Below are 25,132 nucleotides of genomic sequence, written 5' to 3'. Positions count from 1 at the left end.
TAAAAATTGGAGCTCCCCCACAAGTGACCCCATTTTGGAAACTAGACGCCCCAAGGAACTTATCTAGATGCATAGTGAGCCCTTTAAACCCCCAGGTGCTTCACAAATTGATCCGTAAAAATGAAAAAGTACTTTTTTTTCACAAAAAAATTCTTTTAGCCTCAATTTTTTCATTTTCACATGGACAACAGGATAAAATGGATCCTAAAATTTGTTGAGCAATTTCTCCCGAGTACGCCGATACCTCATATGTGGGGGTAAACCACTGTTTGGGCACACAGCAGGGCTCGGAAGGGAAGGCGCGCCTTTTAACTTTTTGAATGGAAAATTAGCTCCAATTGTTAGCGGACACCATGTCGCATTTGGAGAGCCCCTGTGTGCCTATGCAATGGAGCTCCCCCACAAGTGACCCCATTTTGGAAACTAGACCCCCCAAGGAACTTATCTAGATGCATACTGAGCACTTTAAACCCCCAGGTGCTTCACAGAAGTTTATAATGCAGAGCCATGAAAACAAAAAAAAATTTTTCTTTTCTCAAAAATGATTTTTAGCCTGGAATTTCCTATTTTGCCAATGGTAATAGGAGAAATTGGACCACAAATGTTGTTGTCCAGTTTGTCCTGAGTATGCAGATACCCCATATGTGGGGGTAAACCACTGTTTGGGCGCACGGCAGGGCTCAGAAGGGAAGGCACGCCATTTGGCTTTTTAAATGGAAAATTATCTCCAATCATTAGCGGACACCATGTCGCCTTTGGAGAGCCCCTGTGTGCCTAAACATTGGAGATCCCCCACAAATTACCCCATTTTGGAAACTAGACCCCCAAAGGAACTAATCTAGATGTGTAGTGAGCACTTTGAACCCTCAAGTGCTTCACAGAAGTTTATAACGCAGAGCCATGAAAATTTAAAAAAAAAATTATTTTCTCAAAAATGAATTTTAGCCCGCAATTTTATATTTTCCCAAGGGTAACAGGAGAAATTTGACCCCAAAAGTTGTTGTCCAGTTTCTCCTGAGTACGCTGATACCCCATATGTGGGGGTAAACCACTGTTTAGGCACATGCTGGGGCTCGGAAGTGAAGTAGTGACGTTTTGAAATGCAGACTTTGATGGAATGCTCTGTGGGCGTCACGTTGCGTTTGCAGAGCCCCTGATGTGGCTAAACAGTAGAAACCCCCCACAAGTGTCCCCATTTTGGAAACTAGACCCCGAAAGGAACTTATCTAGATGTGAGGTGAGCACTTTGAACCCCCAAGTGCTTCACAGAAGTTCATAACACAGAGCAGTGAAAATAATAAATACGTTTTCTTTCCTCAAAAATAATTTTTTAGCCAAGAATTTTTTATTTTCCCAAGGGTTACAGGAGAAATTGGACCACAAAAGTTGTTGTCCAGTTTCTCCTGAGTACGCTGATGCCCCATGTGTGGGGGTAAACCACTGTTTGGGCACACGTGGGGGCTCAGAAGGGAAGTAGTGACTTTTGAAATGCAGACTTTGATGGAATGGTCTGCGGGCGTCACGTTGCGTTTGCAGAGCCCCTGGTGTGCCTAAACAGTAGAAACCCCCCACAAGTGACCCCATTTTGGAAACTAGACCCCCCAAGGAACTTATCTAGATATGTGGTGAGCACTTTGAACCCCCAAGTGCTTCACAGACGTTTACAACGCAGAGCCGTGAAAATAAAAAATCATTTTTCTTTCCTCAAAAATGATGTTTTAGCAAGCAATTTTTTATTTTCTCAAGGGTAACAGGAGAAATTGGACCCCAGTAATTGTTGCGCAGTTTGTCCTGAGTATGCTGGTACCCCATATGTGGGGGTAAACCACTGTTTGGGCACACGTCGGGGTTCGGAAGTGAGGGAGCACCATTTGAATTTTTGAATACAAGATTGGCTGGAATCAATGGTGGCGCCATGTTGCGTTTGGAGACCCCCTGAAGTGCCTAAACAGTGGAAACCCCTCAATTCTACCTCCAACACACCCCTAACCCTTATCCCAACTGTAGCCGTAACCCTAATCACAACCCTAACCCCAACACACCCCTAACCACAACCCTAACCCCAACACACCCCTAACCACAACCGTAATTCCAACCCAACCCTAAGGCTATGTGCCAACGTTGCGGATTCGTATGAGATTTTTCAGCACCATTTTTGAAAAATCCGCGGGTAAAAGGCACTGCGTTTTACCTGTGGATTTACCGTGGATTTCCAGTGTTTTTTGTGCGGATTTCACCTGTGGATTCCTATTGAGGAACAGGTGTAAAACGCTGCAGAATCCGCACAAAGAATTGGCATGCTGCGGAAAATACAACGCAGCGTTCCCGCGCGGTATTTTCTGCACCATGGGCACAGCGGATTTGGTTTTCCATATGTTTACATGGTACTGTAAACCTGATGGAACACTGCTGCGGATCCTCAGCCAAATCCGCACCGTGTGCACATAGCCTAATTCTAAAGGTATGTGCACACGCTGCAGAAAATGCTGCGGATCCGCAGCAGTTTCCCATGAGTTTACAGTTCAATGTGAACCTATGGGAACCAAAAATCGCTGTACACATGCTGCGGAAAAACTGCACGGAAACGCAGCGGTTTACATTCCGCAGCATGTCACTTCTTTCTGCGGATTCCGCAGCGGTTTTACAACTGCTCCAATAGAAAATCGCAGTTGTAAAACCGCAGTGAAATGCGCAGAAAAACCGCGGTAAATCCACGATAAATCGGCAGCGGTTTAGCACTGGATTTTTCAAATCCGCTGCGGAAAAATCCGCATAGGACCAGAATACGTGTGCACATACCGAAACCCTAACCCTAGCCCTAACCCTAACCCCAACCTTAGTGAAAAAAAAAAAAAATTCTTTATTTTTTTTATTGTCCCTATCTATGGGGGTGACAAAGGGGGGGGTCATTTACTATTTTTTTTATTTTGATCACTGAGATATAACCTATCTCAGTGATCAAGATTCACTCTGGAACGAATCTGCCGGCCAGCAGATTCGGCGGGCGCACTGCACATGCGCCCGCCATTTTGGAAGATGGCGGCGCCCAGGAAAGAAGACGGACGGACCTCGGGCGGCTAGGTAAGTATAAGGGGGGGGAGATCAGGGCACGGGGGGGGGGGGGGGGGGGGGGGGGGGCGTCGGAGCACGGGGGGGTGGATCGGAGCATGGGGAGGGAGGATCGGAGCACGGGAGGGAGGATTGGAGCACGGGAGGGAGGATTGGAGCACGGGGGAGGATTGGAGCACGGGGTGAGGGATCGCTGTGCGGGGGGGGGTGGATCGGAGCACGGGGGGGGGTCGCTGTGTGCGGGGGGGATCGGAGTGCGGGGGGGTTTGATTGGAGCGCGGGGGTGCGGACAGGAGGACGGGGGAGCGGAGCACAGGACGGAGGGGAGCGGACCACAGATCGGGGGCTGGGGGGGCGATCGGAGGGGTGGGGTGGGTGCACATAAGTGTTTCCAGCCATGGCCGATGATATTGCAGCATCGGCCATGGCTGGATTGTAATATTTCACCAGTTGTTTAGGTGAAATATTACAAATCGCTCTGATTGGCAGTTTCACTTTCAACAGCCAATCAGAGCGATCGTAGCCACGAGGGGGTGAAGCCACCCCCCCTGGGCTAAACTACCACTCCCCCTGTCCCTGCAGATCGGGTGAAATGGGAGTTAACCCTTTCACCCGGCCTGCAGGGACGCGATCTTTCCATGACGCATATGCTGCGTCATGGGTCGGAATGGCACCGACTTTCATGACGCAGCGTATGCGTCAAAGGTCGGGAAGGGGTTAATCTTTTTTTTGGGGGGGGGGGGGCGGGGGGCGGAGGGGCAGTTGGCGCTTTTGTATAACAAACTGTTTTATATAAAAAATTATTATTTTTGCATCCCTTTATTCTAAGAGCTGTAAAACTTTTTTATTTTTCCGCTGATGGAGCTGTATGGGGGCTTGTTTTTTGTGGGACAAATTGACCGTTTCAGCGGTACCATGTTTATTTAGATTAGTCTTTTTGATCGCGTGTTATTCCACTTTGTTCGGCAGTATGATACAGCCTTGTTTATTGCCTTTTTTTATAGCGTTCACTAATAGGGGTTAACTAGTGGTATAGTTTTATATGTCAAGACGATACAAAAAAAATGTGTACTTTTATGGTTTAGATTTTTTTTCCATTAAAATATTTATATAGAGATAGAATAAATATTTATTTAATCATGTTTGATTTTTTTAATATTTTTAAAAGTATTTAAAAATATAGATATATTTTTATAACTTTTTTCTGACTTTTTTTTTAACTTTATTATGGGACAATAATTTTTTGCAGGCTGATCGCTTCTATGGCATGCAGATGAAGCAACATCTGCATGCCATATAAGCTGTCAGGGCTGCACTGACAGTGAGACTTGGTGATCATGCACTGCAAAAAATCAAGTACGTCTGATGTCAGAAAGGGGTTAAGTTCAAATTGAATAATTTGTACCATGGATAATAAGAAAAAAGTATTCTGTAAGATATTACATCATTTCTCTGGTCATACACCACAGTTAGGGCACATGGCAAGGCTCAAAAGAGAAATCATTTACCATTTGGGATGAAGGGTTTCCTTATGTTGGGTGTCATTGTTACAGCGCCTAAGAAAAAGAGCAAAATCAAACATTAACCTCATTTTACAAGTTACAATCAGAGAATTCATCTACAGGTGTAACAATATTTTGACCCCACTGGTATTTTCCAGAAATTAGTGAATAGTGGCTATTACAAAGTAAAAATTGCAAACATGCCATTTCAGTAGCCAATAATTAGTATCCAGTATGTTAAATTTGGGTGGGTGTAAAGGGTATGGAACCCTCTCCGAGTCATATTAATCACCTATTCAGCAGATGAGTCATTAATCATTAGGTCCTGGACAATCCCAGGCTTCTACCCTCTGCAGTAATGCCATACATGTTTATGCTAACTGTAGATTGGACACACTGTAGGGCTCAGAATGGGGCTATTTGGCTTTTGAAGTATGGATTCTATTGGAGCCATGTCATTTATCCAGAATCGTGCAGCTACTAGTAACATTGAAATCTTTGAATGCCATCTGAGTAGAGGTTTGTTTTCATGGATGAGATGAAGTTTTTAGCAGTACCATTTGAGGGTACATAACTTTTTTTTTTATATGTCTTTATTCGGAACATTGGGAGACAAAATGAACAGTTAAAACAGGAATTAAATAACTTTTTTGGCAATATTTTATGCAGGTCACTGTGCAACAAAAGCAATAAGAAATGTATTCTTCTGGCGAGTATGAATATAGTACTACCACATTCACAAAGGCTTTCTATGTTTTAACAAATATTTTTATTTTTGCTACCACACATCGAAAAAGCTAAATTTTTGACATGTAGTTTTTGTTTTTGACCATACAGATTACATGAGAAAGTGTTGTAGCTCAGGTTGTCCTAGACACTGCAATACCAATCACGTGTACTTTTAAAAAAAAATTTCTTACATGGTTTTCACATAAAAACAGTATTTATAGTTACAAAATAGATTTCAGTTATTTTTTTGTACTTTGCCTTGTATCTTTTTATAAATTGTATTATAATAATAATTTTATTTATATAGCGCCAACATATTCCGCAGTGCTTTACAAATTATAGAGGGGACTTGTACAGACAATAGACATTACAGCATAACAGAAATCATAGTTCAAAATAGATACCAAGAGGAGTGAGGGCCCTGCTCGCAAGCTTACAAACTATGAGGAAAAGGGGAGACACGAGAGGTGGATGGTAACAATTGCTTTAGTTATTCGGACCAGCCATAATGTAAGGCTCGGGTGTTCATGTAAAGCTGCATGAACCAGTTAACAGCCTAAGTATGTAACAGTACAGACACAGAGGCTATTAACTGTATAAAGTGTATAAGAACATTATGCGAGGAACCTGATTATGGTTTAAGTTGTTTTTTTTTTTTTTGAATGGGCCACACAGGGATAGTTCGGTTAATGCGTTGAGGCGGTAGGACAATCTGAACAAATGAGTTTTTAGGGCACGCTTAAAACTGTGGGGATTGGGGATTAATCGTACTAACCTGGGAAGTGCATTCCAAAGAATCGGCGCAGCACGTCTTGGAGACGGGAGTGGGAGGTTCTGATTATTGAGGATGCTAACCTGAGGTCATTAGCGGAGCGGCGGGCACGGGTAGGGTGGTAGACTGAGACCAGAGAGGAGATGTAGGGTGGTGCTGAGCCATGGAGTGCTTTGTAGATGAGGGTAGTAGTTTTGTACTGTATTCTGGAGTGGATGGGTAGCCAGTGTAATGACTGGCATAAGGTAGAGGCATCGGTTGGTGAGGAATATGACCCTGGCAGCAGCATTCAGGATAGATTGGAGCGGGGAGAGTTTGGTAAGAGGGAGGCCGATTAGTAGAGAGTTATAATAGCCCAGACGAGAATGGATAAGTGAAACAGTAAGAGTTTTTGCAGAGTCGAAAGTAAGAAAAGGGCGAATTCTAGAAATGTTTTTGAGATGCAGATAAGAAGAGCGAGCCAGTGATCGGATGTGGGGGGTGAATGAAAGCTCGGAATCAAGTGTGACCCCAAGGCAGCGGGCATGTTGCTTTGGAGTAATAGTGGAACCGCACACGGAGATGGCAATGTCAGGCAAAGGTAGGTTAGTAGAGGGAGAAAACATGAGGAGTTCAGTTTTTGACAGGTTCAGTTTCAGATAGAGGGAGGACATGATGTTAGAGACAGCGGTAAGACAATCACTGGTGTTTTCTAAAAAGGCCGGCGTGATAACAGGAGAAGAAGTGTATAATTGGGTGTCATCAGCATAGAGATGGTACTGGAAACCAAATCTACTGATGGTTTGTCCAATAGGGGCAGTATACAAAGAGAAGAGGAGGGGGCCTAGGTCTGATCCTTGAGGAACCCCAACAGTAAGGGGAAGGTGAGGAGGAGGAGGAACCAGCAAAAGATACAGTGAAGGAGTGGTTAGAGAGATAGGAGGAGAACCAGGAGAGAACGGTGTCCTTGAGGCCGAAGGAGCGGAGCATAGTGAGGAGGAGCTGATGATCCACAGTGTCGAATGCTGCGGAGAGATCCAAGAGAATTAGCATGGAGTAGTGACCATTAGATTTAGCTGTTAGCAGGTCATTAGAGACTTTAGTGAGGGCAGTTTCAGTAGAGTGTAAAGAGCGGAAACCAGATTGAAGAGGGTCGTGAAGAGAGTTATCTGAGAGATAGCGGGAGTGGACCAGGCGTTCGAGGAGTTTAGAGATGAAGAGAAGATTAGAGACAGGTCTATAATTAGCGGCACAGTTTTGATCGAGGGATGTTTTTTTTTTTTTTAAAGTAATGTATGATGGCATGCTTAAATGAGGAGGGAAAAATACCGGAAGTGAGAGAAAGGTTGAATATTTTTGTTAGGTGAGAGGTGACAGCCGGGGAAAGGGACTGGAGGAGATGTGACGGAATGGAGTCACTGGTGCAAGTGGCTGGGCGAGAAGATGCAAGGAGCCTGATTACTTCTTCTGTAACTGGTTTAGAGTCAGAGAGTGAACTAGATGAAGTGGGGGAGGGAGTATAGAGCATTGTATGAAGGGATTGGGAGATGATTTCCTGTAGAATGTGGTCAATTTTTTCTTTGAAGTAATTGGCCAGATCGTCAGAACGGAGATCCGTGGTTGGGGCCTGCACTCTTGGGTTCTGGCCGGTATGTTTACGTTTACCCACCATGTTGTGCAGTGGTGCTGCGATGCATGTGGAGAGGGACAATGCCGTATATACCGGCACTCTCCATTTATGTGTTTGCCCATTGTTTTGCCCTGTTTTAAAATGGCCACCATTCGATCCTGGTTACTGTGCGCGTGCGCACCGTTCACTGCGGCATAGCTCCGGCTTTCTGCTCCTGCTGGTTTCCGGTCACGTGGGGCCCCACGTGTTCTGGATGCCGGCGGATGTGGGACATGCCGGATGTGGCGAGCGGCGTATGGGCACTGCACAAGTGATATAAATGTCGGACGTATGTCACATTCTTGTATGCCCCCTGAGGAAGGAGTTGTTTCAACTCCGAAACGCGTGTCGGGGATAGGACTGGCGGCTCCCTGCTCCTGCATCACACAGGTATGATACTTGTAGCCATGTGCTGCTATTATTAGTGAGGGTATACTTATACCGCTATTGTGATTCTGACCATACGTTCTCACTATGAATGGGCGTGTGGTGCTGCGGGGGTAGGTTGATGTTCTAGTCCCTTATGCTTGTCTTTGCCTCGTTTTGGGCACATTTTATCATTCACCCTATGACATTCACCTGATGTTTGTAATGTTTAATAAAGTTTAATAAAGTTTGTGATTTTATGGGTCCTTTTGACTGTTGCTTCTATGGTTTTGTAGTTACTCTTGGGTTGAGTAGGGACTAGAAAGTGTCAAAGAGACGTTTAGGGTTATTGGGACAGCAAGGTGATGAGGGTGTTGAAATAGGTTTGTTTGGAGAGGTGAAGGGCAGAGTTGTATGTTTTTAGCATGAACTTATAATGGATGAAATCTTCGGGTAGATTAGATTTTCTCCACAGATGTTCGGCGCATCTGGAGCACCACTGCAGGAAACGTGTTTACAGCGTGTGCCACGGTTGTCGCCGTCTGTGCCGAGTTGTTCTATGTATAGGAGGTGCAGATTTATCCAGGGCACTTTGCAGGGTTTCATTGTAATGCTTCAGAGCAGAATCAGGACATGAGATGGAGGAGATTAGGGCCAATGAGGACTGCAAGTTCTTCATAAGTTTCTGGGTGTTAATGGCCTGTATGTTTCTATAAGTGTGGAAAGTGGGGGACACCTGAGCGGGATGGCAGTTCTTGATAGAGAATGAAAGAAGGTTGTGGTCAGAGAGCGGGAGAGGGGAGTTTGTGAAATCATCCACTGAGCAAAGCCGAGAGAAGACCAAGTCGAGGGAGTTTCCATCTTCATGCGTTGGAGAGTTAGTATGCTGCGAGAGGCCGAAAGAGGAGGTCAGAGATAAAAGGTGAGAAGCAGATTGGGAGAGGGGAGAAATGGGGATGCTGAAATCACCCATGATCAGGGTGGGGGTGTCACAGAAAAGAAAGTGTGGAAGCCAGGTGGCAAAGTGATCCAGTAACTGATGAGAGGGGCCAGGAGGACGATACACTGTATTGTACTGAAAGAGATACAGAATATTGCAGAACCACTAGACAAAATCTTTGAAACGTCCTGGAGAACTGGCACAAGATTGGAGAAGGGCAAATGTTGTACATATCTTCAAAAAAGAAAAGACGGAGCCAGGCAATTACTGGCCAGTGAGTCTTACTTCTATACCAGGAAAGATCTTTGAACAAATTAGTAAACCCCATGTATGTAAGTACTTGGATAAGAATACAGTAATTAACCAGAGCCAGCATGGGTTTGTAGCAAACTAGTTATGCCAGAGAAATTAAATTTCCTTATATGATGGAATCACTGACTGGGTGGATCAGGGACATGCGGTAGATATAGTATATCTCGACTTCAGCAAAGCATTTCATTAAGTATTTTATACAATCCTTATTCAAAAAATGACGAAGTATGGGATTGAAAAGGCTACAGATAGGTGGATTCATAATTGGCTCAGTTATTGTACTCAGAGTGGTAATAAATGGTAGAACATTCAATTGAAGTGTTTCAAGAGAGGTACCACAAGGCTCTGTGCTGGCCAGTGTTGTTCAACATTTTTATAAATGATCTAGATAAGGGAACTGAAGGTAAACTAATAAATGTTTCAGAGGTTGCAAAGCTAGGAGGGATAGCGAACACTAGAGAAGACAAAGAAAGGATTCAAAAGGCTCTACATAAGATTGAACAAAGAGCAGTGACTAATAGAATGGTATTTAGCAGGGAGAGATGCAAGATTCTACCTCTGAGTAAGAAAACCAAGAATTACATCTACAGAATGAGAGGATTAGAACGAAGAAACGACACGTGTGAAAAAGGCTTGTGTATAATGATAGCTAACAGACTTCAAATAAGTCAACAGTGTGACGCAACAGACCTCATCTTGAATACTGTGTCCGGTTCTGGGCACCACATTAAAAAAAAAAACAAAAAAACTGGAGCAAGTTCAGAGAAGCGCTACCCGGATGGTGAGCGGACTCCAACCTATGTGAAACGAGGAACGGTTAAAGGATCTGGGAATGTTTAGCGTGCAAAAATGGTGAAGAGGACACTTAATAGCCGTCTACATATATCTGAAGGAATATCACAGTGTAGAGGGATCATCCTTATTCTCATTTGCACATGGAAACACGAGAAGCAACGTAAAAAAGTTTTTGACAGTGAGGGTGATCAATGAGTGGAACAGGCTGCCATAAGAGGTGGTGTTTTCTCCTTCAATGGAAGTCTTTAAGCAGAGGCTGACAGTCATCTGTCAGAGATGGTTTAGCGCAGGGGTGGGGAACCTCAGGCCCCAGGGTCATTTACTGCACTCGATGACCTTTTATCAGGCCCCTGAGCACATTCTCAGGGCCCTCATTCTTGGGCAGGGAGGTGTATTTTGATTACAACCAGCTCATTAATTTCTTCTTTCTCTGTTAGCACACACACGCAGGATGTACTTTGTCGGCGGAGTTTGTACGGCCCTCGAAGGGTGGAATAAATATCCAAATGGTCCTTGGCAGAAAAAAAAAAGATTCCCCACCCCTATTCTTGTGAATCCTGCATTAAGCAGGTGGTTGAACACTATAACCCTGGAGGTCCCTTCCAACACTAACATTCTATGAGTCTACTTTTTTTAATATACTTGGTCCAAGGAAATTTGAGTTTAATTTGTATGATTGCTAGTCTAATGCCATGCAATACTTGCGTGTTGCTGGGTATTAGACTTGTCACTGTTACACTGACAAGAGGTCTGTTAGACTGCCAAAAAGAAAACCCCTATAAAAATTACCGGTAAGGCCTCTTTCACACTTCTGTCTGTTTGTTCCCGTCCAAATCCATTGTTTTGTGAAAAAAACAGATCCAGCAAATGCTTCTGCTGGATCCATTTTTTTTTCTCATAGACTTGTATTAGTGATGGATTGTGACGGATGGCCTTCCGTTTCATTCGTCGTGCACTGGATCTCTCTCTCATTTTGTACCTTTAAATTTAGGCAGCACCTGCTTCGACGGATCCGTCAGAAAAACGGATCCTGTGCATCCGTTTTTGACAATCAGCACAGAATCAGTCTTTTCAACATTTTGATGGATTGTGACTGATTGTAAAAAACGAAAGCGTGAAAGAGGCCTAACTTATTTGTATTCATTCAAAATTAACAACATAATACCACAATTAGGCGAGTAGAATATACAAGTGTCATGAATTATCTGATGCCAGAAAATAGCAAGTGATTGATCAAATCACACAAATTATGTAATGGAGGATCTTTTCCTCTGTTTCCCTTCCTGACAGCGGAGTTTGGCACCCCCTAGGGGATACGTTGTAGCGTATTAAGTGAAATAAATCATTTATTTAGTCACTTACTTTCTGCAGAGTACCCCATCCCAACTCGTTAACCCTTTCTGGATTAGCTAAGAGATTCATCAAGGGATTTCTAAGTAAAAGGCAGAGCTAGAAGATGGCTCCTGCCACATGGACCGCAAATATTCATAGTAGAAGGCTGCGTTACACAAGCCATCATTCACAGGTAAAGGGGAAGGGGTGATGAGATGAACTCACTTTGTTTGATTATTTAATTTATGTACATAGCTTTTCCTCCTCTGTTGTGTAATTCAACAAACTGCATGGCCTGGCATAATGTGTAATAAAAATAATAGCAAATATCATTTCTTAGTGACACTGCATCATTGTTTCGCCAAGTTAACAGTACAATAAATGGTCGGAGCTGATAGAGGTAAATAACCATTCGCCAATTTACAAATACCAATTTAACCTACAAGAAGAGTCAACAATTCAGACTCTTGACCAACAAATAAGAAGCACAAATTCAAAAGTCATCATATAGATAACAGTCTATTCCTCCCAGCTTACTGAAAATAGACTAATTAATGGTTAAGATAAAAATTACTGTGTCGTCACACCTGGAGCGCAGAGACAAGTGACATCACTTGCGGGCGCAGTACCTTTTATGGAAGCCTTTATTGCCACATGTCAAATCTTGGCTGGACATTGCGTTCCTGCCACTTAAGAATATGGCAATTATTGAAATGCAGAATTTGAAGCTTACAAGGATATCAGCAAGTCTGAAGATGCAGAATTCACAGAACCATTCTTTAAACTAAAGGAAAATGTAAAATAAAAATTTGCATACCTGGTCGAACATTCCCTGCAGGATTCATGCCCATTATTGATTGAACTTAAAAAGAACAAAAGGCAAAAAATTAGTCACCACAGTTATTGTGATAACACATTTCATAATGAAAGCACTTTTCCTACATTTAGTGTACACTGAACAGAAGAATACCGTGTCTTTTTCAGACTATAAGAAGCATTTTTTCTTAACAAAATTTGGGAAGAAAATGAGGGGTGCGTCTTATAGTGCAAACGCAGGCTTACCGGCAAAGTTGTGGCGATGCTGCGGCAGTGGGCGGTGCGGAATGCACCTGAGCAAGGTCCCTTTTTCAGGATGCCGGCGGCAGAAATGTGGCGGCACCTTGGCCAGATGTCCATGCAGCTTCAGGAAAATGGCTGCCGAGATTTCAATCTGTACACGCACAGCCTCCGGCGGCCATTTTCCTGAAACATCTGGCAACCCACGGCTTCAGGAAGATGGCCATAGGGCAGGGGTCCCCAACTCCAGTCTTCAAGGCCCACCAACAGGTCATGTTTTCAGGATTTCCTTTGCATTGCATAGGTGATGCAATTATTACCTGGGCAAGACTAAGGAAATCCTGAAAACATGACCTGTTGGTGGGCCTTGAGGACTGGAGTTGGGGACCCCTGCCATAGGGGAACCGGTGATGCACTCTGCTCACCGTGGACACCGGGCTGCGGTCGTCTTCCTGGGGAAGGGACCTTGCCTTCTGTGACCCTGCTGTACCACCGTCGGCTCTCATGTAAGATACCTTAAATTCAGACAATAAGACTGACCCCTATCTTATAAAAATCTTGTTTTCTGCTATTTTCCACCCCAAAATTTAGGGTGCGTCTTATGATCCTGTGCATCTTATAGTCCGAAAAAACCTGTGCATCTTATAGTCCGAAAAATACGACTAAAAGGCTATTTGGGATTTAAGCACTCATGACCTATCTTTAAACAGGCAGGGTCCAAACCCCGCTAATCAGAATAAAGGGACTGCGGGGCTCATGGCACCAAGCTGCAGTGCAAGGAACAGTCATCAGGATAGACAAGACACTAGGTCTACGTAAACCAGGGGTGGGGAAACCTCCGTCCTGCGGTGACTTTTCATGCGGCTCGCGGGCAGGTCCCCGTAGTCCACAATGCTCGGGCGTCAGCCGTATCTTGCCAGCTGCTGGCCCTTTAACCCCCAAGTGCACGGTATGCAGCATTCATTACAGAACGCTGCCTGCACATTATTGATAATGTCATAGGGGTGGGGTGGGGTTAGTGTCCAGTCCAATGCACTCCTGTCCCAGAAGAGGAGCTGCTGCCAGAGAGTCCAGAGCGATCTCTGTGTGGGCAGCTCTGTGCCTGTCTGCTGGTGAGTTGTGATTTCTGGTCCGCAGCTCTGTACCTTTGTGCTGGTGATATAGGCCCCTCACCTATGTGCCCCCTCTGTGATCCCTGTGCCCTCCCCCAGTTATGTGCCCCAATATGATCTGTGCCCCCCAACTATATGGATCCCTGTTATCTGTGTCTCCCAGCTTTGACCCCCCGCCCCCATTGATCTCTGTGCCCCGTGATCTCTGTGGCCCCAGTTATGTGCCCCTCTGTGATCTGTGCCCCATAGCTATGTATCCCCTGCCCCCAGCTACGTGCCCCTTGTGATTTCTGTTACCCCCAGCTATGTGCCCCCCTGTGATCTCTGTTCCCCCCTGTGATCTTTGTGCCACCCCCAGGTGATCTGCTCCCCATGTGATGTCTCTGCTCCCCCAGCTATATGCCCCCCGTGATTTGTGCCCTCCAGCTAAATGCCCCCGTGTGATCTGTGCCCCCAGCTATGTGCATCCCCTGATCTCTGTGGCTCCCAGCTTAGCACCCCGTGATCCCCTATGTACTCCCTGTGATATTTGTGCTCCCATGTGTTCTAATGTGCCCTATATGATCTGTCCCCTCCAGCTATGTGCCCCTCTGTGATCCCTGTGCCCGTGATCTTCATGCCACTCCCTGGTGATCTGTGTCCCCCTGGTGATCTATGAGTCCCACCCGGTGATCTATGTGCCTGCCTGGCGATGCCTGTACCCTGGATAAAGCATTTCATTGCGAAACACGTGTCGGGTGTGGTGGGTCCCCCAGATGCTATTCTTAAAAGGTACAGTACCTCTTACTATGTACTCTCTTATGTAACATTGTTTGTACTCCCTTTATCATCCTCCTTTTGTACAAAACAGCAAATTTGCCCTTTACTACTGCACTTTAATATTTATGCACAACTGCCAGTTTCATGTAGACTCGAGTAGGATGAAAACGGGATTTTTGGTTGCTTACCGTAAAATCTGTTTCTCGGAGCCTTCATTGGGGGACATAGTAACCATGGGTGTATGCTGCTGCCACTAGGAGGCTGACACTATGCACAAAAAAAAAGTTAGCTCCTCCTCTGCAGTGTACACCCCACCGACTGGCATTATGTACTTCAGTTAGTGAGAAAGCAGGAGGAGAAAAACAACAAGGTTGAAACATAACCACAAACATGAGAACTATAAATGTGAGAACAGTCATAGAACATAGAAAAACAAACTGAGAAACATTGGGAAGGTGCTGTATCCCCCCCCCCCCCCCCCCCAATGAAGGCTCCGAGAAACAGATTTTATGGTAAGCAACCAAAAATCGTGTTCTCTCTCGCATATCATTGGGGGACACAGGAACCATGGGACGTCCCAAAGCAGTCCCTGGGGCGGGAAAAACAGACTTCCATCAGGTCAGAGGACTCACCACTGCCTCCTGCAAGATCCTTCTGCCTAGGCTGGCATCCGCCGAAGCATAGGTATGGACCTTGTAAAATTTGGCGAACATGTGGATGGAAGACCACGTTGCCACTTTGCAAAGCTGTAGGGCGGAAGCCCTGTGGTGTACCGCCCAGGAAGCGCTGACTGCTCGGGTAGAGTGAGCCTTTATCCCAGGAAGGGGCACTCTGTCCTTGACCCGCTAAGCCTCCAAAATTGCCGTTCTGATCCAGCGAGCAATAGTTGCCTTGGAAGCCGGCAGGCCTCCACGCGTGTCATTAGGAATGACGAAAAGAGAATCAGTCTTCCGGAAAGCGGCCATTCTAGCTAGGTAGATCCTCACTGCCCTGACTAGGTACAGCTTGTTCAACGATCGCTCCAGAGGATGAGTCGGAGCTGGACAAAAGGAAGGTAGAACAATGTCCTCGTTGAGGTGGAAACCACCTTAGGAAGGAAGGCGGAGGCCTGAGGACCACCTTGCCCTGGTGGATAACCAAAAAAGGAGGTCGGCAAGAAAGGGCCGCCAACTCGGAAATGCGGCAGATAGAAGTGATGGCCACAAGAAAGGCCACCTTCCAAGATTGAGCCTCTCAGGGAGGTTTCACTGTCAGTTCTAAGGGGGAACCCCTCAGAGCGTCCAGCACAAGATTTAAATCCCATAAATCCACATGTGCCCTGTATGGAAGGACAGCATGGGCTACTCCTTGAAGGAAGGTCTTAATTTGTGGTCGAGAAGATAACTTCTTCCAAAAAAGGATAGAGTACAGAAACCTGGCCCTTTAGGGAACTAAGAGCAAGGCCCGAATCCAGTCCTGCCTGAAGGAAGGCCAAGAAGGAAGGCAGGAAAAAAGGACATAGGTGAAACGCGGTTGAACTCGCACCAACGGAAGTAAGCCTTCCAGGTACGATAGTAGATCCTGGAAGACGAAGGCTTCCGAGCCTGGATCATGGTGTTAATCACCCGGTCCGAAAAGCCGGACACTCTTAGAACTGCAGTCTCAACAGCCATGCCGTTAAACTGAGCGACCGAGAATTCGGGTGGCAGATCGGACCCTGAGACAGCAGATCGGGTCTGTCTGGAAGGCGCCAGGGGGCGTCCGCGAGAAGATTGACGATCTCCACAAACCAAGCTCTCATGGGCCAATCCGGGGCGATCAGAATGAACCAGGCCTCCGACCCTCAAGATGGCTATCAGCGCCGCCATGACCTTCGTGAAAACCCTGGGAGCGGTTGCAAGACTGAACGGCAGGGCGACAAACTGAAAATGGTCCTGGAGCACCGCAAAGCGCAGGAATCGGTGATGTCCAGGGAAAATCAGGACATGGAGATAGGCATCCTGAATATCTATGGAACACAGAAATTCCTGAGCCTCCATGGAAGCAATTACTGAACGAAGGGATTCCATCCTGAAGTGACTCAAACAAACTCTCTTTTTCAGCAATTTGAGATCCAGAATGGGACAAACCCTGCCGTCTTTTTTCGGTACCACAAAAAGTTTGAATAGAAACCTGTGAACCGTTCTTTTTCTGGGACGGGAACGATCACCCCGGCTTTGAGGAGAGAAGCGATGGCTGCGAAGAAGCCCGGAATCAGAGCGGGGTCTCTTGGAGGTTGGGATTCGAAGAAACGATCCCGGGGTCGTGAAACGAACTCTATTTTGTAACCCGAGGATACCACTTCCCTGACCCATGCGTCCTCTACTGAGGAGATCCAGATGTCCCTGAAGAAGAGGAGACGGCCGCCCAGCCTGGGAAGTGGGCTGGGGTGTTGCCGAGAGTCATGCTGAGGTGGATCTTCCCATCCAGGAGGATCTATCCTGGGAGTAGCGAGAACGCCAGGAAGGAGTGGGCCTAAAGGATACGGTCTTCTCTTGGCGTGCCTGTGGCCTCTGTTGCTGCTGGGAAAAGGAGTTTGATGCTGCGAAGCGACGAAAAGGCCGAAAGGACTGATATTGCCGTCTAGGAGGAGGGCGGCGAGGTTTAGCCTGGGGAAGAAGAGAACTTGTACCCCCGGTGGCGTCCTTAATGTTTTGGTCCAGCTTATAACCAAAGAGACGTGAACCTTGAAAAGGCAAGCTGGTAAGGGACTTTTTGGAAGAATAGTCCGCCGTTGCCAGTCCTTGAGCCAAACGGTCCGGCGGATGGCAACAGCATTGCTGGACGCTTGAGCCGCACAAGACGCGGCATCCAGAGAAGCAGAGACCAGGTATTCACCCGCGTGAGAAATCTGATTGGCAAGCTCTGCCAGCTGTCCTAGTGGAGCCCTGTGCAGGATGCCTCGACGGAGTTGTTTGGCCCATTTGGATATGGATTTTGAAACCCAAGTGGAGGTGAAAGCTGGGCATAGAGTAGCTGCAGCCGCTTCAAAGGCTGATTTTGCAAAGGATTCTATGACTATCATTAAAATCCTTCAGAGATGCTCTGCCGGAAAGTGGAAGCACCGTGTTGGTGGACAGCCTGGAAACTGGGGGATCCACCGAGGGACAAACAGTCCAATTGGCGATAAGTTCTGGAGGAAAAGGATATAAAACGCCAAGGCGTTTTCCCCTCTGAAAACATCTGGTCGGATTCTCTCTTTCTCTGTTCATGATCTCCTCGAAGGGTGAGGAGCAAAAAACTTGGAAGGTGGTTTAGCTCGTCTAAACGAAACCGCCTGATCTGCGTGTTCTGTAGAAGAATCCTTAATGCCACAGGTTTGATTTATCGCTCAGATGAGTTTTTGAAGCATATTCCCCATGGTAGCAATTTGGTTAGAATCCAGCTCCGAAATATCCTCCGAGGGCGCATCAGAGAATGCGTCGCCTGACTCAGGGGAGGAGGACCGGAAAGAAGCCCGTGTGGCGAAATGGAGTGAGAAGAGGACTCAGACCGGCGTTCCTGTCTGGACCTTTTGCGGCTTATAATGGAGGGCTCGGTCGGAGGCTCCTGCGGCCCGCTGGCAACTACAGGAGCCTGCAGGGGACATCGATCGAGCACGGACACCAGAGTTTGAGACACCCGGGTTAGATCCGCTACCGATTGTGACAGAGGAAGTCCAGTCTGGGGTGGGGGTATCACTCAAGCAGAGCAGCCGGGGGATCCTGGGCGGTGGGCACGATCGGGTTGCTGCAGGCCTGACAGAGTGGAGAGGACTGACCTGAGGGAAGTTTGCAGTTACAAGATGAACATGCAAAGTATTTGACTAAGGCAGATGAAGAGGAAGAAGTAGGAGGATGAGAGCGTCCTCCCTTAGAAGAAGACATCTTGAAGGCTCCCTGAAGAAAATGCCAGAGGGTTAGGGGACAAGGGGGCAGAGGGGAGGGTCCGTCTGCAGCGCAGAGCTACTCACGGCAGACGAAAACGGATTACGGGTGGCGGACGCTGTCCGGCTTGCGGGATGGACCTCCGGTGAGAAGTAGCCCTTTAGACAGGAAAGCGGTATGAGCTCCTGCTGCAATCCGAAAAGTGGGAACCGAATGACCGCCTTCCAGATGGTGACCGCTGAGATGTGGCGCCAAACAGCGGTACAGAGTAGAGAGGACTCGTGTGTTCAGGAGTCCCAAGATGTCGCCGGTGGGCGGAGAAAAGGTGGTGACCACTGTGGGAGATAGTCGGGCGGGAGAAAAGCCCGCCCGATGAAAGACGGAATCGGGTGGAGTCACGGCACCTGAAGTAGTCCCTGGCAGAAGCCGGGGCCTAAATTAGAGGCCGGTGACAGCCAGTGCAAGACCGCGGCGTCGGAGCCGTGCGCCGCATGTGGGAAGCGGCGCGTCAGCCTGCCAAGGCCGCCACGCTGGAACAATGGCATCGCAGCCGCAGAGCGGCCGGAGCAGCACGGCCGCAGGGGACCGAAGCGGTGGCACAGATGGCAGGGCAGCCACTATGGGTGGCCGGAACCGTGCGGTCGCAGGGTCAAGAAACGGTGCGGTAGCATGTTAAGGCCGCCGCGCCAGAACAGGAGGCAGAACGGCCGCAGCCACGGAAGCGGCGCGGCAGACAGAAAGAAGAGCGGCCACTGCGCGACAAAGCGATCCCGGCCCGTGCGGCTGAAAAGGTCCCTACATCTGCGTGCAGCTGCCCGCTATGAAATGGGCGACGGCCAGTGAGATCCCCTCAATAAAGCACCCCCTTTGAAGATCTGGGATGGGATGGAATGGGGAAAATACTCACCTTAAACATCCCACGCCGTTACTAACCTGAAGAGAAATGAGACGTCCAGGGAGCTGTTGGACATCCTCGTCTCCGCAACCGACAGGCTCTGGTTGGCAAGTGGATGGGGGACGGATGCAGGACCGGACTTCTGAGCATGCTTGTGTGCTAGGATCTTGGTCCTGCAGAGGGATCTATGAGGATACGGGGTGGCAGTACACGCCGTACTCATAGCTCGCATTGTGGGATTACAGGTGTGACTGTTCACCCTGTATCCCTCCGGAAAACCTGTAAGAAAACGATGCACATTGAGGTAGATAAGGGTCTAATGAAAGACCCATGTCCACCTCCTACTGACACTAGGCTAAACTGAAGTGCATAATGCCAGTTGGTGGGGTGTACTTGGCAGAGGAGGAGCTAACTTTTCTGTACATAGTGTCAGCCTCCTAGTGGCAGCAGCATACACCCATGGTTCCTGTGTCCCCCAAAGAGAGGCGATAGAGAAATTACCACTATTTTTAATTGTATTAAATGCTTTTTATTATTTTTCTGACATTTATATATGTATGGGTGCTTTCATATTAATATGACATTTGGATAATTCATGCACGAGTACAATATATATATATATATATATATATATATATATATATATATATATATATATATATATATATACACACAGTGGGGCAAAAAAGTATTTAGTCAGTCAGCAATAGTGCAAGTTCCACCACTTAAAAAGATGAGAGGCGTCTGTAATTTACATCATAGGTAGACCTCAACTATGGGAGACAAACTGAGAAAAAAAAATCCAGAAAATCACATTGTCTGTTTTTTTAACATTTTTTTTTGCATATTATGGTGGAAAATAAGTATTTGGTCAGAAACAAAATTTCATTTCAATACTTTGTAATATATCCTTTGTTGGCAATGACAGAGGTCAAACGTTTTCTGTAAGTCTTCACAAGGTTGCCACACACTGTTGTTGGTATGTTGGCCCATTCCTCCATGCAGATCTCCTCTAGAGCAGTGATGTTTTTGGCTTTTCGCTTGGCAACACGGACTTTCAACTCCCTCCAAAGGTTTTCTATAGGGTTGAGATCTGGAGACTGGCTAGGCCACTCCAGGACCTTGAAATGCTTCTTACGAAGCCACTCCTTCGTTGCCCTGGCGGTGTGCTTTGGATCATTGTCATGTTGAAAGACCCAGCCACGTTTCATCTTCAATGCCCTTGCTGATGGAAGGAGGTTTGCACTCAAAATCTCACGATACATGGCCCCATTCATTCTTTCATGTACCCGGATCAGTCGTCCTGGCCCCTTTGCAGAGAAACAGCCCCAAAGCATGATGTTTCCACCACCATGCTTTACAGTAGGTATGGTGTTTGATGGATGCAACTCAGTATTCTTTTTTCTCCAAACACGACAAGTTGTGTTTCTACCAAACAGTTCCAGTTTGGTTTCATCAGACCATAGGACATTCTCCCAAAACTCCTCTGGATCATCCAAATGCTCTCTAGCAAACTTCAGACGGGCCCGGACATGTACTGGCTTAAGCAGTGGGACACGTCTGGCACTGCAGGATCTAAGTCCATTGTGGCGTAGTGTGTTACTTATGGTAGGCCTTGTTACATTGGTCCCAGCTCTCTGCAGTTCATTCACTAGGTCCCCCCGCGTGGTTCTGGGATTTTTGCTCACCGTTCTTGTGATCATTCTGACCCCACGGGGTGGGATTTTGTGTGGAGCCCCAGATCGAGGGAGATTATCAGTGGTCTTGTATGTCTTCCATTTTCTAATTATTGCTCCCACTGTTGATTTCTTCACTCCAAGCTGGTTGGCTATTGCAGATTCAGTCTTCCCAGCCTGGTGCAGGGCTACAATTTTGTTTCTGGTGTCCTTTGACAGCTCTTTGGTCTTCACCATAGTGGAGTTTGGAGTCAGACTGTTTGAGGGTGTGCACAGGTGTCTTTTTATACTGATAACAAGTTTAAACAGGTGCCATTACTACAGGTAATGAGTGGAGGAAAGAGGAGACTCTTAAAGAAGAAGTTACAGGTCTGTGAGAGCCAGAAATCTTGATTGTTTGTTTCTGACCAAATACTTATTTTCCACCATAATATGCAAAAAAATGATAAAAAAAACAGACAATGTGATTTTCTGGATTTTTTTTTCTCAGTTTGTCTTCCATAGTTGAGGTCTATCTATGATGTAAATTACAGACGCCTCTCATCTTTTTAAGTGGTGGAACTTGCACTATTGCTGACTGACTAAATACTTTTTTGCCCCACTGTGTATGTGTATATATATATGTATATATATATATATATATATATATATATATATATATATATACACATATATATATATATATACATATATATATATATACATATATATATATATATACATATATATATATATATATACATACATATATATATATATATATACATATATATACATATATATACATATACATATACATATACATATATATATATATATATATACATATATATATATATATATATATATATATATATATTTTACCTGGGTTAACACTCCTTCCCTGTATGCCTGTGGTGCCCTCTATTTTTCATTTTCGTTTTTCATCTGTTTTAATATGTTTAATAAACTTTATATTTTAAACTGTTCATGCATTTGGCCTTCTTGTAAAGTATTTATTTTTTGTGTCGTTAAAGATTTTTCTGCTTTACGGCCATTATATAGGATAAATAATTGGTGTAATCATGCTGACATAAAAAGACAAAAAAAAAAATCCAACCACAAAAGACACCAAAAACCCAATTATAGAAACAATTAAATTAGACTATATACTCAAATTAGGTATGCCCACAATAAAGGTACCGTTACACTAAACGACTTACCAACGATCACGACCAGCGATACGACCTGCCCGTGATCGTTGGTAAGTCATTGTGTGGTCGCTGGGGAGCTGTCACACAGACAGCTCTCTCCAGCGACCAACGATCCGGGGAAAGACTTCGGCATCGTTGAAACGGTCGTCCACGATGCCGAAGTCCCTAGGTAACCAGAGTAAACATCGGGTTACTAAGTGCAGGGCCGCGATTAGTAACCCGATATTTACCCTGGTTACCATTGTAAAAGTAAAAAAAAAAAAAAACCACTACATACTTACATTCCGATGTCTGTCACGTCCCCTGCCGTCAGCTTCCCTGCACTGACTGTCAGCGCCGGCCGTAAAGCAGAGCACAGCGGTGACGTCACCGCTGTGCTGTGCTTTACGGCCGGCAAATGTTTGTATCTGTTTTACAGTGAGGTTTTGATAAAGACCCGCTGGGGTCGAAACGTTACCCGAATTGAATAGTCCGCCACCCATTTACCTCCTAAAAAAGCACTTGGTGATGTTTATTGTTTGTGTTAATAAAGAAACTACACAGTTTGCTGAACTTTCAACCATTTGAGTGCGGCTGATTTTTCTTATACTTAAACTCTGGGTGGTTCAGAGGTCCTTCAAAGGAAATCTTGTGTTCTTGGGCCTCTGGTGGCGGATCAGAAATGTCCAGCACCCGATGGATGGAAGAGATTAAGTTCTCAACTAGCGCTGTATTGTTAGGAGGGATTGGGATCAGGAACCCCACCGTTTCCTTGTCTGAGTCGGAGTCACAGATGCCTTCCGAATCCTGTGTATCACTGAGGCGTCCCCTGCTGGGTGAGCTGGGGCGGAGGCCTTCTCTGGTCGGGAATTGCGGAGATCTGCTTTGTCTGCCCCTGGAAGGAGACGGTCTAGATGACCTGGAACTACGGTGTCTCTCCCTAGAAGGGGATGACCATGTGCTATGGGATGACGCAGATGAACGTGACCTATGGGTCCACTTGCGCCCTGACCTAGATGTGGATGTGCCAGGGTCGTCCTGTCCCTGAGTCAAGCTCGCCCTTTGCTGAGTAACGGTCATAGCCGAGGCATGACTCTGCAGAGCCTGAAGCAATGTGGAGGTTATGTTATCTATAGACTGCGTCATAGATTGCGACACCTGAGTGACCCATTCCGGCACGGCATTTGACACCGAAGCGTTGGCAGGGGCTTCTTGGGGCTCTGACAGTAGTATGAGTGCAGTCCTGGCAGTTCGGATACGTGCTGCCACTGGAGAGAGCGGTCCCGCAGGCTGTGCAGAAAGCATAACAGCAGTCCTGCCTGGTTCTCTTGGACCTTGAGCCCAGCTTAGTGCACAGAGTGCAGAAGGGCTGGCTATGCAGAGGACCTTACAGGGGTAGCTATGCAGAGGAACCTATAGGGGAGCCTTATAGGGAATATGGATTCACAGCCAAGTGAAACAACCCAGCTGTGAACTTACCCCACCAGTTTGCCCCTAGGTCCAGCGCCGAAGATATACAGTCCTGTGCCCCCGGGAGACTGGCTGGCCTGGTCCTGCTGACCGGAAGATGCAGGGTTAATCCTTCCTGCAGTAGAAATGGCCGAGGAGGAGAAGAGGAAGGGGGAGAAGGGGGCGGAGAGCTGAGAAAAAAGGCGGCAAAGCTGTGTAAAAACGTGCCCTTTCTGTCTCGATCCGCCCCCTCTATGACACTGTAGAGTGTCATATTTGTCATCCGGGGGGCGGAGAGGAGGTGGCGGCTTCGGCTAGGCCGAAGCCGCGGCCTAAATTAGATGCCTGATGCCCAGAAAGGCTCCAGGCCGGCACGGAAGTCCGGAAGGGGGTCGGATCTGAACCGGATCCCCCGGATTTAAAAGCAGGATAGCGGTAGGGCTATAAGCGGAAGGGAGGGCCCTGTAAGGGGTCCACCTGAAGCAGTATAGAGCTGGTGCTGCTGAAGAGACAGTGGCGCAGGGAGCCCTGTCTCTCTATTGTGCCATGCCTGCCTGCACTCCCCCCCCCCCCGGCCCCGACAGGAGCCCGCAGCTGGGCTGGGGTCCTGGGATGCAGGCGCAGTGTGCTGGCCCATGCTGGGAGCTGCAGAGTGCTGCCTGTACAGGCCCTACCTGAGGCGTCTCAACCTAATGCCCCCAGAGGGGGATTAGGGAGGGTGCTGCTGTACCTTCAGGGGCTTTATCCTCTCCTCAAACTCAACCCAGAAACCAAAAGGAATTGGGGAAGGAGGGGGGGGTCTCAACTTCGAACCAGCACCCGAGGGACTGGGGAAGGAGCGACATGGGGAAAAACCATCTCGACTTCAACCGGGCACCCCATAATTGGGGACCGATGAAAGAGCCATGCCGGGAGTCTCACAGGAGACTCTTTTCTTCATCTGTAATCCGTCGGAAAAAACGGAGTAAAAAATCTTAAGTGTGCCTCCTATGCGACACTAAGCAAAAACTGGAGAAGACGGACGCCGTCCAGGGGTGTATACTGCAGAGGAGAAGCCAAGGTTAATCTTTTTCAGATTATGCATAGTGTCGTCTCCTAGTGGACTGCAGCATAACACCCATGGTCCTGTGTCCCCCAATGAGGCGACAGAGTAAAAAGTCATTTTTTACATTTTAAAAATTACAAAAAGGAAAACAGGCAGATACAAATGTTTGGGCACCCTGCATGGTGTGTACTTAGTAGCCACCCCTTTTGCAAGTATCGCAGGTTGTAAACACTTTTTTTGTAGCTAACCAAGTGTCTTTCAACTCTTGCTTGAGGGATTTTAATCCATTCTTACAGTTCTGTGAGATTCCTGGGTCGTCTTGCATGCAATACTATATTGAGGACTAGCCATGGTAAAATCTTCAGCTTGCGCCTTTTAAGATAGTTCATTGTGGAATTTGACATGTTAAGGATCATTATCCATTTGTAAAAGCCATCCTCTTTTCAACAAGTTTTTTTGGTTTGTTTGTTTTTACACATGCTGTTTGCATTAAAAGTTTGTTTAAATTTCATTGCATCCATTCTTCCCTCTACCCGTCAAATGTTCACCATTGCCACTGGCTGCAACACAATGCCAAAGCATGATTGATCCACCCCAGTCCTTATTGGTTGGCGACATT

At 46.6% G+C, this 25,132-nt stretch overlaps 1 protein-coding gene across 6 annotated transcripts in view; it reads right to left on the bottom strand.

Moving 5' to 3' along the window:
- Positions 1-25,132, bottom strand: part of LOC138642407 (uncharacterized) — a 231,528-nt gene that overhangs the window by 81,916 nt on the left and 124,480 nt on the right. For all 6 annotated transcript variants that reach the window (XM_069730531.1, XM_069730534.1, XM_069730535.1 and 3 more), the window contains 2 exons: positions 12,283-12,327; positions 4,578-4,625 (listed from right to left, as the gene is read on the bottom strand). In XM_069730531.1, the coding sequence (XP_069586632.1) occupies positions 4,578-4,625; positions 12,283-12,327 (93 nt within the window). The remainder of the gene's footprint in view (positions 1-4,577; positions 4,626-12,282; positions 12,328-25,132) is intronic.

Source organism: Ranitomeya imitator, chromosome 6 (assembly GCF_032444005.1).
Source record: "Ranitomeya imitator isolate aRanImi1 chromosome 6, aRanImi1.pri, whole genome shotgun sequence".
NCBI classification, from domain to species: domain Eukaryota; kingdom Metazoa; phylum Chordata; class Amphibia; order Anura; family Dendrobatidae; genus Ranitomeya; species Ranitomeya imitator.
Note: the sequence above shows the minus strand (reverse complement) of the source record. Positions and strands in the feature narration are given on the sequence as shown.